The sequence below is a fragment of the Myotis yumanensis genome, unplaced genomic scaffold (genome assembly GCF_028538775.1).
Source record: "Myotis yumanensis isolate MYYU_CA2020_CCGP unplaced genomic scaffold, mMyoYum1.0.hap1 SCAF_16, whole genome shotgun sequence".
NCBI classification, from domain to species: domain Eukaryota; kingdom Metazoa; phylum Chordata; class Mammalia; order Chiroptera; family Vespertilionidae; genus Myotis; species Myotis yumanensis.
Window position 1 is genome coordinate 36,914,614 of NW_027223767.1, and position 14,115 is coordinate 36,928,728.

At 51.7% G+C, this 14,115-nt stretch overlaps 1 protein-coding gene across 2 annotated transcripts in view; it reads right to left on the bottom strand.

The window, feature by feature from the left end:
- RGS9 (regulator of G protein signaling 9) overlaps positions 1-14,115 on the bottom strand; it is a 50,939-nt gene that overhangs the window by 24,075 nt on the left and 12,749 nt on the right. Inside the window, exons 3-9 of one of the 2 annotated variants that reach the window (XM_070393732.1) lie at positions 13,977-14,027; positions 13,487-13,593; positions 13,232-13,283; positions 12,918-12,976; positions 11,838-11,914; positions 7,379-7,460; positions 766-828 (exon numbers count right to left, since the gene is read on the bottom strand). In XM_070393732.1, coding sequence (XP_070249833.1) covers positions 766-828; positions 7,379-7,460; positions 11,838-11,914; positions 12,918-12,976; positions 13,232-13,283; positions 13,487-13,593; positions 13,977-14,027 — 491 coding nt within the window. Of the gene's footprint in view, positions 1-756; positions 829-7,378; positions 7,461-11,837; positions 11,915-12,917; positions 12,977-13,231; positions 13,284-13,486; positions 13,594-13,976; positions 14,028-14,115 lie in introns of both variants that reach the window. The other variant, XM_070393731.1, reaches the window with a different exon arrangement.

The window sequence follows — 14,115 nt, forward strand, 5'->3', positions numbered from 1 at the left end:
GGAGGTGGGCAGGGAAAGGCACAGTGCTCATGGCATCCAGTGGGTAGAGGCCAGGATATGCTAAACATCCTACACTGCACAGGACAGTTCAAAACAGTAGTGCCATGGTTGAGAAACCCTGCCCAGAATGCTCACTGTTTCAACAGCTTCCGAACTGCATTTCTTTAAATAAGAAACCATCATAGGAAATTGGCTATCCATCATCAATAGTAGTTGTATTGGGAAAAGAGTCCTTTTAAAACAAAAGCTTAGGAGAATCTTTGCAAAGATCCCACCCTATTGAGATGCAAAAAAAAAAATAATAAAATAAATAACGTGTGACATTCCAGGTCCTGTTGAGGATGAGGGTTTTAAGCCTGGGGCCTATAAGCTTCAGGGAGTCCGGGAACTGGCTGACATTATATGCAAAATGTCTGTCTGGGAGTCTTTAGGCAGAATGCTTTCATAATTTTCATCAGATTTTCAAAAAAAAGAAGTGATTTAGAAATATCTGTAAGCCAGCCGCCTGGATACCATTGGCTCCAACCTGCACTCTAGATCTCTTGTCTTTCTTTATGCAGGGCCCTTGCCATGGCCTCCCCGCCCCCAACACTGATGTCACAGAGCCCATAGTCCTCCTCTCTTAGGCACTCTCAAAGGGGAGATATCATTGCCCCAACAGACACAGCTAGACAATAGACAGATGGACATCTTCCCAGACTAAGACCCTGACCTAGGCCCTGCCCACCCTACCAGCAGTATGCAGCAGAGACCTACCTGGTTTACCTGAACTTCATTCGGATTGGTCACTCGGTCCAGGCCATAGTCCAGCACGTTGTTCATTCCTGGCTGGATGGAATAAAAACAACATAAGGCCCACTGGTGGGAGAGTCTCCAGTTTCTAATTAACTTTGGGTCTTGGCCAAGCTGCCAATTGTGAGAGTGAACTGAGAAGGGCTTGTGGCCTAGCCCACAGGGAGCTACGAGGGTGTGTGAGAAGAGCTTCATAAGCTGTTCCGCCACCACAGCATCCCCAGAACCTAACACAGTGGGATGGGGAGATACATGCATGCACTGATGGATGGGAGGGTGGGTGAGTAAGTGGGTGATGGGTAGATGAATGGGTGGGTGGGTGGATGGATGGATGGATGAGTGGATGAGTAGATAGGTGGGTAGGTGCATGGATGTATGGAGGGAGGGATGGGTCAGTAGGTGGGTAATGGTGGATAGATGTGTGGATGGATGCTCTGGTGAGTATGTGGGTAGATGGGTGGTTGCATGGATGGATGAATAAATGGGTAGGTAGATGGGTGATGGATGGATGGGTGGGTGGGTGGGTGGATGGATGAATTGATGTTCAAATAACACTCAACTTCAGCAAGAGCTCACTGAGATTAGCACATGGGACTCCCGACTCCTCCCCGGTGCTCCTTCCCTACCCACAATGCAGTGCTTTAGAGAGTCCAGGCTTCAGCCAGGCACCTCTGGGATCTAATCCTAGTCCTGCCACTTCCTCGCTCAGGGGAAGGTCTTAGAAAGTACTTCTCTCTGCACACGCTTCCTTTCTGAGAAATGGAGATGCTCCTCCTACCTGTCAGGTTCTTGTGAGGACTTAACAAGGTGGAGTGTGAAGCTCTCTCAGCAGAGGGCCGCTATTACTGAGCAAGGGATTGTGTTCCTTCCAAGATTGTGTGTGTAAATAGAGGCCTGGCCCAGAGCTGGGTCTCAATCTTGGTCAGTTCCCTTCTCGATCAGGCCACCCGCTCTCCAGCCAATCTTGCCTGGTCTCTCTCAATTCTCTGAGGCCAGCAGTTCGGGCCTTGCACTTTCCTCTGTGCTGGTTTGGTGCCAGGCACCCATCAAGTTCTCTTGTGATTAACGAGGCTGACTTCATTGGAGCAGAGACAGGAAGCAACTGGGCTTTCTCCCCATCAGATTCAGCCTCATCAACAGGATCAGCCACATTTTTAGCTCAGAAGTATGGTGGCCAAATAAACTTTAGGATGCCCCGTTCAGTTTGCATTTCAGATAAATAGCAAATAGTTTGACTATATCATTTTGCATAAAAATATACTCCATATGTGTTTAGTAGAAGCATACAATAAGTATGAAAATATTGGGACATACATCATTTGCTGTTTATCTGAAATTCAAGTTTAACTGGGCATAATGGATTTTATTTGCTAAATCTGGCAACTTAGCTCAGCAGGCTACCATGCGGGCAAATGTTGGGCATACCGCCTAGGCAGGGAAGAGAACGAGAGAAGTAGGAAGTGGGCGGGAGGAGGACAAGGAAAGGGATGGCCGTCCTCACCCTAGTTGTTGTTACATGTGGACCTCGGTCAACAAATTTAGCAGCTACTTCCTGTGGCTGGCATTGTGCTCAGCCCTGGGGAGCCCGTGGTGCATGCGACAGGGACCCCTGCCTCCAACATCCCCAGCAGGTCTCAGGAGGAGGCAGCCACTCAGCAATTAATCACACAAATGATGAACTACAGTTATAACAAGTGCTACGAAGGGACAGTACAGAAGTCCAAGCCAGCCTTCAATGGGCCCTAACCCAGCATCGGGGTGTGGGGGGCCGTCAGAATCATAGGGGTGTAGTGCCTTTGCCTACAGTGGGTTCCAGGAATTGCCCCCTCCGTCTGGTATAAGAAACCCCCAGCTTAACTGAAGACTTCACACATACACACACACACACACACACACACACACACTCACACACTCAAACACACCCGTATTCTCACACCACTTTCACCTCTCACACAAATACATCCACGATCACACGCAGTCGCATTTATACGCTCACACACACTCTCTCACACTCAGACCCACTCTGAGGGCACACACCCTCACACTTCCACAGCGCCAGTGCAGTCATCTTGAGTCTTGAATTAGTTCTCCAACTCTTTCCCTTGAACTTGACTCATGCTTTTATATAAAGGTGGCCGCCCGAGTGCTCAGTGGTGCACCTGCGTAACCATCATCAGCACAGGGCTGCCCAGGCCAGACAGCCTTGGACTCAGAGCTGGAGCTGCCTGCGGAGCTCTATTATTCTGCCAGCCTGTCCAGTGCCAGCCCTCCTGGCTCTCTTCAGCTCTACAGAAGGGCTGCCCCGCTGCCCAGGCACCTGCCTCCTCTCGGTCTTTGCATAAGTCTCAGCTGTGCCTATAGAGCTGTGGTCCCATCCCAGCACCCTCCCTTCAAAATTCCCTGGGGCGGGGGGGGGGGGGGGCAGGGGGTGGAGGGAGCTATCTTTCTGCTTCTGCAGGTTGGGGAAAACCCCAGGCTCCATTCATTCATTCATTCATTCATTCATTCATCAGAGAGCATAAGTTTTTGCTCCCACAATAGTCACCAGAGCCACAGCTGATGTGGTGCCTGGCACGCAAGAAGATGCTTGAACGAAGATAACCCGGAGCCGCCTGTCAGTGCCCAGGAAACAAGGGCAACGGCATCCTGTGGTGACTGCCAGCTGACACTCCACCAAGCCCCTCCTGTCCCTTCTCTTGCTCTCCTCACTTTCTCTCATCATCACTCTCTTCTCTAACATATCAGTTCAGACCCTTTGGTGCATGGGATGGAAAACAAATCTATATATATATATATAAGCCCAGCGACCATTACAGCAGAACAACCAGAACGACCAGTCACTATGACGCACACTGACCACCAGGGGGCAGACACTCAATGCAAGAGCTGCCCCCTGGTGGTCAGTGTGCTCCCACAGTGGGAGCACTGCTCAGCCAGAAGCCGGGCTCACAGCTGGTAAGTGAAGCCACGGTGGCGGGAGCCTCTCCCGCCTCTGAGGCAGCGCTAAGGAGTGGCGAGCCAAGCAGTAAGGAGCAAGCAGGCAGGTGATTAGGAGCAAGGGGTCCCAGATTGCAAGAGGGATGTCCAACTGCTGGTTTAGGCCCGGTTCCCCAAGAGGTCCCAGATTGCGAGAGGGTGCAGGCCAGGCTGAGGGGCCCCACCGGTGCATGAATCCATGCACTGAGCCTCTAGTAATAAATAAAATCCCAAATAGTTTCATAAGCAAAATAAAACCCAGGGAAGAGGCTGAAGCAGGGAGACAAGTTTGGGGAGTTTGGGTGGACAGGCCGGAGACGTCTGCTCGAAGCAGATCTTGGCTTGAATGTCACTTCCACCAAGAGGTGTTCCCGGATCCCCGATCGGATGCAGGACCCCGCCTCCCCCAGCTAGCTGCCCTGGCGCTCTGTACAGCACAGCTTCACCCGTGCAAGCTCCCGAACCTCCCTGAGCCTTGATCTTCCCATCTGGATAATGGGGACGATGCTACTCCCTACTTCATAGCATCATCCCCAGGCAAATGGGACCATCTGTGCCAAAAAGCTTAACACAGGCACGCAGTAGGCACTCGATGACTTCTAGCTCAAGTTGTTTTATGCCCAGGACCTTCACTGCTTAGCTGGCACAGAGTCGGGGCCTCATGAAGGTTTCACGGATTAGTGGACAGACCACGAACAGGGGAATGAACCGATTCGGTAACTGCAGGCCGTGTCCCACCCACAACAATGGGTCCCCGTCAGTTCACATGCAGGCTGTACCACACGCCACTCGAGCCAAGTGCTTTGTCTGCCTGGCTGGCTATTTTCCCAGTGAACTGAGAGTGTGTTTGGGTCTCTGGGAGACAGTCTGACGGAGCTGAGCTCCCGGGCTTCCTGGTTTTGCTCAACTTGAAGGCTGAGACAGACTTCCAACTGGACACTCTCCAAGCAGAACATGGCCCTAACCCCAGTGCTCTTGGGCCCCAAGAGGCTGTGAGTGTCTTAAGAAAGTGGAGCGAGCAGGACCCACAGGCCCTCTGGCCTCATCTTTGATGATCCGGTTTCGACTTCAGGGAGCAGTAAGAGAGAGATTGGGTGTAAAGAGTTTTGTGTCCAAGGAATTTTTTACAACTGCTCTGCGTGCGTCAAAGCCTTGTTCTGAACTTGGCTCCCGGTGCTATCACGGAGGGACCAGGCTCCTGTGAGCCCTGGCAGCCTGGTTGTTAGAGCAGCAGTGCCTAATGCCATGCTCTCGTGGCCAAGGGGGTTGCAAAAAGGTCTTACATGCACTAAGACATCACGTGACATGGCCCTGGGAGAGCAGAGTATAGGGACTAAGAGAGAAAGGCCGTGCAGTCTGTGGGTTCAGATGCTACGGCACGCACTAGCTGTGTGACTCTGGCCGAAAAGCAACATCCCTGAGCCTCAGCTTCCTTATTGGCAACATGGGACTAATAATATTGCCTCCCACACCGGACTGCGAAAATGAAATAAGGCAGCGATTGTAGACTGATGCGTAGGGCAGTGTCCAGCACACTGAAAGCTCTCGATTCAGGTCGGTGGTGGTGATGATAGCGACCATGTCAATCGTGGTGATGGTGGTGATGGAGGTGGAGACAGTGGGGGCAAGGTGGGAGGTGGTGGAGGTGTGCGAGGTGATGGTGAAAGCAGTCGTCACAGAGACACAGAGGTACCTAAATTTAGGTACCTCTGAATCATACAGTGGAGAGCCACTCAGCCATTTGCCTGGTGTGGGGGCTGAGTGCTTACCCCAAGAGAACTGGAAAGAATTTGGATAATCTGTTTTCCATTTTGTTCCCCATAAGCCTCCGGGGTTCAGGGACAGAGCAGAGGAGAGGGACCCGGGGCAGATCATGTGCAGGGCCAGCCTGGGTCACTTTGCAAGAGATGCAGTCACATGGGCATCCCCCCCCACCACAGAGTCCTGCATGTCATATGGAAGCCATCCCCACCCTGCAGGGACCAGGATCCTCTCGGTCATGGGTGCCACCGGGAACCAGAGAACCTTGCCAAATGCGTAGCTTATCTGCCATTTGCCCTTATCCTCCCCAAGGCTCCCCCTTTAGGAACAGACGTCTGTATGCAGGCTGGACAACGCTTGGTTCCCTTCTCAGACAGAGAGCTCACTCCTGCGCTCCAGTGCCCTGGGCTCGGTCATCCACCGTCACCCAGCCACCGGCACCCGTGGTGGGCGGTGGCCAACTGGTTTACCCAAAGGAGGGGCGCTGAAACCAAGCAAAACCAAGCAAGCTTCTTGGAGATCGACCCCAGGGCCTTAACCTCGGCAGCAAGTCATCCGAACCAATGCCCCCAAGATGGACCCCTGTGGGGTATTTGAGTGAAGAAAGAAAATAAGCCAAACAGCCGACATCTGATAGGCCTGACGGTCAATAAGGCGGGAGCTTCGGCACCTGGGCTGAGCCGGTTTGCTTCCCGGTTCTGAGAATCTGGTTGCCTGGCGAGCAAGAGAACTAAAGGAGGAAGAGGAAGAGCGTTTGTGTGAACTCTTCACTTTTCAGAACGCCTTTACCATCTCCCACCTCCCACGATCCATGGGCAGCACATGGGTCTGACACAGGCCTGAACGGAGGCAGCAGAGCTAACCCCAGGGGTGATGGTGACGCCCGCCTCTGTGCTGGCGGAGGAGGCCACCATTCCCCAGGGGTGAGCCGTGACAAGTCGCATCAGTTATGCACAGCTTGTCCCTCCGGGCCCTTCAGAGCCCCAGCACCAGAGCTGCAACGTGCTCTAAACAAGGAGGCTCCGCACACTCTTCCTCTCGCCTCCTCCCAGCCCAGCCGCGGGGGGCAGGGTCCAGGAGAGGGAAGGGGTTGGCTCTGCAGAGTGTCAGTCCTCTGCAGCATTTTATTTTCGTGCTTTGGAGCCTATGTCCTAGTTTCTTCTTCTTAGACTTCTTTCCCAAGGTATCCTGGCCAAAAAAAATAGGCCTCGTCCCCTTAAAAGACAAACTCATTCTAGTGTAATGAGGTTTAATGGCTTAAGGAATTTCACGTGGTTTAAACACCACCAGATGGGCCACGAGCAGAGCCCATCCGAGCATGCGTTTCCTCCTCCAGCCAGGAGGCACTGAACGCTAACTCAACACTGGGCAGCCCCTGCTGTGCCTCAGTGTTCCAGCTCCAGAGGGTCCCGAGCTGGCAACAGGGGCGGTGAGTGCAGGGTGGGGGTGGGAGGCATCAGGGAGGTGAGTGCAGGGTGGGGGTGGGAGGCATCAGGGGCGGTGAGTGCAGGGTGGGGGTGGGAGGCATCAGGGAGGTGAGTGCAGGGTGGGGGTGGGAGGCATTAGGGATGGTGAGTGCAGGGTGAGGGTGGGAGGCATTAGGGGCTGTGAGTGCAGGGTGGGGGTGGGAGGCATCAGGGGCGGTGAGTGCAGGGTGGGGGTGGGAGGCATTAGGGATGGTGAGTGCAGGGTGAGGGTGGGAGGCATTAGGGGCTGTGAGTGCAGGGTGGGGGTGGGAGGCATTAGGGAGGTGAGTGCAGGGTGGAGGTGGGAGGCATTAGGGGCGGTGATTACAGGGTGGGGGTGGGAGGCAGGGGAGAGATGGTGAAACCAGAGGGGAAATACTCACAGGGCTCCGGTGGACCAGCCAGTACGCCTTCTCCTGGCAGTCCAGGGCATACCTGTCTGCTTTATTCCTTTCCTTCCTGGTCCTGAAAAGCCAAAAGCCATGTTTTTCTCGTGTGTGTTTTTCAGGTTATTAATAGTTAAGGTTGTCTTTTGATTACAGTTTGCAGGCAATATGGTTTTGTATTCATTTCAGGTGTACAGCACGGTGGTTAGACAATCATAGACTTTACAAAGTGTTCCCCTTGATATTTCCAGTATCCACCTGGCAACATACATAATTATTATAATACTAGAGACCTGGTGCACAAAATTCATGCACATTTAGGGTCCCGAGACCTGGCCAGCGATCAGGGCCGATCTGCAAGGCAACTGGCAGTGCGATCAGGGCGCGCCATCCCCCCCCCCGCCCCCCTGTTGGCACCTGCCTTGGCTGGCCTGGCGCCGCCCACTCGCAGGTTGGGTCCTGCTTGCTGGGGCAGCTCCTGTGTTGAGCGTCTGCCCCCTGGTGGTCAGTGCACATCATAGCGACCGGTCATTCCACCAGTTGTTCTGCCGTTCATTCAATTTGCATATTACGCTTTTATTATATAGGATTATTGACTATATTCTCTGTGCTGTACTTTACATCCCCGTGACTATTCTGTTACTACCAATCTGTACTTCTGAATCCCTTCACCTTTTTCCACTCAGTCCCCCTCCCTTCGCCCTTCTGGCAGCCATCCATCTGTTCTCTGTATCTATGAGTCTGTTTCTCTTTTGTTTGTTCTTTAGATGCTAACTAGACGCTAACTCAGTGTCTAGTTAGCATCCTACCCTCTATGCCCATCCGTGCTGTCGCAAAGGGTAAGAGTTCGTTCTTTCAGAAGCCATGTTGAAGGCCAGGAAGATTCTGTATCTTTTGCTCAGTGATGGATCCCATTCCTGATGAGCCGCAGCACTCGCCCAATCTTCCCAGCTAATCCGTGTGTGTGTGTCGTAAAGATAATGAAAAACAGCAGATGCTCACGTGACACTGGGCACTGGGTGCCCTGCTCAATGCTTTCACCTATCTAGTCACTCAATCCCCCCAGTGACCTTTTCATGGGAGGTTGAATGTCCCACTGGGGGTCCCCCCAACAGCAAGTGGGAGGGGTGGGACTTGAACTGGGATTCAGGTCCCAGACAGAGTCCAGCTCTGCCTGAGATGGTGGTGCTGGGGTGCAATCACCCCCAGGGGCAGACTTAGAGTCCAATCAACTCTACCTTCACCTCTGGGCCAACGTGGGTGGCGCTCGGGGCTGCCACCTGACCGCCTGCCTTCTCCACTCCCCTGCTTTGGTAAACGACGTACGTGACATCTGGACACGCAGGCAGCCAGCAATGCCAGAGCCCACCAGGGGGAAATCGCTGGCCGCCGGGCATGTTCGTGCCTCCCTGCCTGTCAGTTCCACTCTGTCACTTCAAAGACTGTGTGCCAAGCCAGGGTTTTTCTGAGCCCAACTTATTATTCCAACAGGCTTTTTATTTCCCTCTTATCTCTCGGTCTCCCCTTCCCTTTATGGAGAGGAAATGATACCGCGCTTTGCTCCTGTAGGAGCCGGGCAACGCTCATTATCGCGCCCTGGGCCCCATTCAGCACCATTTCCACGGCGACCTGCGCTCACACTGGGTGACGCTTGTTTTCCCAGGCAACCTGGGATGACGCACATGCCTCCGACCAGACAGAGTCGGCAGATCTATTTGCCAGCTGACGTCTCGTGAATAACATAACATCCAGACACCCAGACGGGTGGGGAGGGCCGTTCCAGTGGGGTGTTGTGCCAACCTCCTGGGGAAATTAAATATAAACACCGTCGCTCCCACTTTCCCTTGCCAAGCTAACTCGATTTTCTACCAGGTTAACTCCCCCCAACCCCATGTCCTCCGGAGCCTGGGGCACTGTGACGTGCCCATCATGCTGGTCAGCCTTGTAAACAGAGTCGATCGCTAATTTACTCCCATGTCCTTTCCGGCTTCGCTCTGCTGCTCTTCTCATAGGAGTTATTGGAAGAGAGACTTAACAAATGGAGCCCAAGGGAGTCAGTAAACGAGGAAGTATTTTAGTTTGTCATATTATGAATGTTTTTCATATTGAGATTTTTCAGCAACAGTATCACATTCATTTATTCATTCATGTAGGTATTGATCTCCCACTATGTTCCAAGCACTGGGAGTACAGTGGTGAACCAAACAGACTGCTATGGCCCTGGCTGGTTTGGCTCAGTGGATAGAGCATCCGCCTGCAGACCGAAGGGTCCCGGGTTCGATTCCGGTCGAGGGCACGTGCCTCCATTGCAGGCTCCTCCCTGGCCCAGGCCCTGGTTGGGGCATGTGCAGGAGGCAACCAATGGATGTGTTTCTCTCTTCCATGCTCTCTAAAAAATCAGTGGAAAAATATCCTCGGGTGAGGATTAAAAAAAAAAAAAAAGACTGCTATGGACCGAATGCCTGTGTCCCACCCCAGCTTGTGCCGGGCACTTACACCATCCGGGCACTTACACTATCCACTCTCCTGGGCTTCCAGCTTCCCGGCTACAGATTTTGGGACTTAACCCTCCATAACTGTAATTCTTGATAACAAATCTATGTGTATTTATATGCGATTGGCTCTCTTTTCTTAGAGAACCCTGACTAACCCACCACTACTCTGGTTCCAGGCTGCTTCATGAGAATGGGGTCCCCACCATCCAGCCCCGCCATGCGCTAGCCAGCCTAGAGCTGCCAGGATCTGGACCCGGCAAGGTGAGTGAAGGTGGGCCACCTGGGCTCCATCCATTTTGCTGGCCACTGGCATCAGTCCCCCGATATTCCTGACTCCCACACCTACACACAATAATACTGTACATCCCCACGGCCCTGACTGGATAGCTTAGTTGGTTAGAGCATCTTCCCAGTACACCAAGGTTGGGGGTTCAATCCCTGGTCAGGGCACATACAAGGATCAACCGATGAATGCATAAATGGGTAGAACAACAAATCAATATTTCTCTCTCTCTCTCTCTCTCTCTCTCTCTCTCTCTCTCTCTTTCTCTCTCAAAGGAAAGAAAATATTGTACATCCCCACCCATCCTCCCTTGAAATTGGGCATAACCATGTGACCTGCTTTGGCAAATGAATCGAGAGCAGAAGTGGCCAGCAGCACCTGTGATCCTCCCAGCCCCTCTCCCCCACTGCTCTGGAAACAGACAAGGCCGAGGCGGGGCTGCTCCTTTAGCATAGGTCCTGGTGGGCACAAAGCATGTAGGGCCCTGGTGACCCACAGAGGCCCTGGGACACAAGCAAGAAGTAAGCCCCGTGGTTTCATGCCCCTGAGATGTGGGGACTGTTTGTTACAATAGCCTAACCTCATCCTGACTGATACACCCTCCCCAGCGTTTACATCTGGCTCTTGTGGACAAGACAGGGCTCTTCAGCCCAGCCAGTGTGGCTCAGTGGTTGAGTGTCACCCTATGAACCAGGAAGTCATGGTTCGATTCCCAGTCAGGGCACATGCCCAGGTTGCGGGCTCAGTCTCCGAGGGGGGGGAGGGGGGGTGTGCAGGAGACAGCTGAACAGTGATTCTCTCTTGTCATTGATGTTTCTATCTCTCTCTCCCTCTTCCTTCCTCTCTGAAATCAATAAAAATATTTTTTTAAAAAATAAAAATAGCCGAAACCGGTTTGGCTCAGTGGATGGAGCGTCGGCCTGCGGACTGAAGGGTCCCAGGTTCGATTCTGGTCAAGGGCATGTGCCTGGGTTGCGGGCACATCCCCAGTGGGAGATGTGCAGGAGGCGGCTGGTCAATGTTTCTCTCTCATCGATGTTTCTAACTCTCTATCTCTCTCCCTTCCTCTCTGTGAAAAAATCAATAACATATATTTTAAAAAATGATAATAATAAATAAATAAATAAAATAAAAGAGAGCTCTCCAGAAGGACGTTAGCTCCATTTCTGATGTGAACAGCAGGCAAATGAGAGCAGCAGTGGGTGGTGCTAACATGTGAATCCGATTACATACCTCCCCTGCTTCAAATATTTCCCTGTGGCCCTTTTCGCCATCCTCACTTCTGCCAGTTCCAAGCTTCGCTCTCTCCACTTCTGCTATGAGAAACTGTGTCAAGCGGACATCCCCTGCCTCCAGACTCTGGTCCTGTCTGCCTAGAACACGGTGTCTCCCACCTCGCCACTCCATGCACCATCACCATCCTTCACCTGGATGCCTCCTACACAGCCTCCAAGTTCAATGTGGTTTCTACAGCTCCTTCTGCAAACTCCTGCCTGTGGCTCTCATCCCACTGCAGCATCACAGTCTTCTGCCTGACCCGCGAGACTGTGTCTCTATATTCCCTATGCCTAGCCCAGTGCCTGAACCATAAACGCCCACTAAAGGGTTATTTTACCAAAAGGACACGAGGGAGGGAGGGAGGAAGAACAACCGGGGATGACCAGGACCTTTCACTCACCTGTACTGCTCTTTGGCCTGCATAATGACAAAGTCCCACTTGTAGTTGATTTTTTTGTTCAAGAAATCGTAGTTTTCCTAGGGAAGGAAAACACAGTGAGAACACTGAGGCCCGTGACATATGCCACGTGCAGTGGGCAGAAAGCCCTACGTCGACGAGGGCATGCCCCTGGCTTGGCCACAACGAGGCCCGGTCAACGGGCCTTCGCCCAGCTTTGCAAGCTGCTCATTCAAGGTGTAGCACCAAATTCTCAAAAAGCCTTTTTTAAAAATATTTGTATCTCAAATCTGACTAGGAAGAAGGGAATACAGTGTGGGGAGGAGCATGGAAACTCAGTACTCAACAATAGAGCATCACAAATCCACAAAGATAAGACCTAACATTGGTATGATGCTGGCTCTTCTAAAAAATATGTTTGTAATGCATAAAACACAGCAGCATTGTTGCCGTCTGCCCAGAAATCAAGCCTTTAGAGAAATATGACTCCTCAAGCCTAAAACAAAAGTTTATACTATTGCTTTCCCATCACAAACGCAAGTTCAAACCTGTTCACCAATTAATATGCATTATCATACATATTAATTCAAATCATTTTGGGATAGCAAGGGCTTAAATTACAGCATGAGAAACTGAAGCTCAACATAGGGAAGAATTCACTTCAGGGAGCTGCTTCTAAATATTCGCATGGAAAATGGTCAGATAATGGGTAGATGGATGGATGGAGGGAGGGATGGATGGATAATGGCTAGATGGGTGATAGATAAATGGATAACAGATGGATGGATGGATGGATGGATGATGGCTGTATGGATGATAGATGAATGGATAAAGGATGGATGGATGGATGGATGGATGGATGGATGGATGGATGATGGACAAATGATGGATGGATGGATGGATGATGAATGGATGATAGATTGATTGGATGATAGATGGACAGATGATGGATGATGGATGGATGAACGGATGGATGGATGAGGATACATATGAACGTAGCAATGAGGGAAACGGGGGGAAAGAACAACTCAAGACTATATTCCACTCAAGTATAATAACCTTTACTTGAAAGTATCTCTATACCTTTTCGTGTTCTTCTAAAACCCCTTTCTTCTTGATATTTCGCTTGGTCAGATAGATGGCTGGGGAAGAAAACAATGACATTTTCCATCATCGTGTTTCAAAACCACATCTGCAGGCTCTCTGTGCAGGAGGCTGCTGTGCTCAGCCCGGTGGAGAGAATGCAGCAGACCTGCTCTCTTCCTGCAGGAACGCTCCCAATACAGGGGTGTACTGACAGAAAGGTCATGATGACAGCAAGACAAATGCCACCAAAATGCAGCAAGTAAACAAGCAACACATTAAGCACTAACAAAGGCATGAAGAAAGGCAGTTACCATAGTCTGTATCTTCAGCCGGCCACTGCTGGGTTGGCCAGAAATACGGCGTCTACGAAAGAAACCAAGAAACGTCGCTTAGACAGTGGGCTCCGACCCAGTAAGGCCCCAGCCATGTGGTTTAACAGATAAAACGTCCTTAGCCCCCTCCACTTATTTCCAAAGTCCTGATCTGTGAGGATGTGAAGCCAAGCAACTATCTTTTCAGATAAGATTAACCCCATATTCACATCCAAAGTGCAGGCCAAGACTCACCTGGAATCGGTAGAGGCTGCCATCCGGCTTGAGAATGAGATTCTTGGGGTCTTGCAGGGGGTAAATGTAGCCATACTTGACGATGAAGTTGCCCAAGTTCTGCGCCTCTGGGAAGAAGCAGCGGAAGCATGGAAGTTAAGAGCAGGGGCCGAAGGCAGAAGTTCACTCCCCGGCCCACACACACAGCACCCCAAACTCCAACCAGCACGTCAATCAAGGAGGGAGGACAGCGGTTCCTGGACTTGGCTGTGGGCGAGTATCAGCTGGGGAACGTGCTAATAGGAGGATCCCCCAGCCAATATTTTGTATGAAACAATTTTGTCCCCCAGTTGGATTCTGGTTGTTTTACACATGAAGGCCTTGTCTGTTCAATTAAAATGTCGATTTCTCAAAGACCAGGCTAAGCCTCCATGCAGTCTCTGCCTGCGAAGGTTCTCGCGGGCTCCACGCACAGCAAGCCTCGGTCACCCAGGGCCAGACGGGCTCTCACCCAGACTGGAGATCCAGAGCCGCTGGACGAGCCATTGCAGAACATCACTTCCTGCAAAACAGAAATATCAGGTCGTCATCGGAGCCTCCTCACACGCCCGCTGGCCTCCTCCCTGCTCTGCTGTGATCACGTCCCTCTT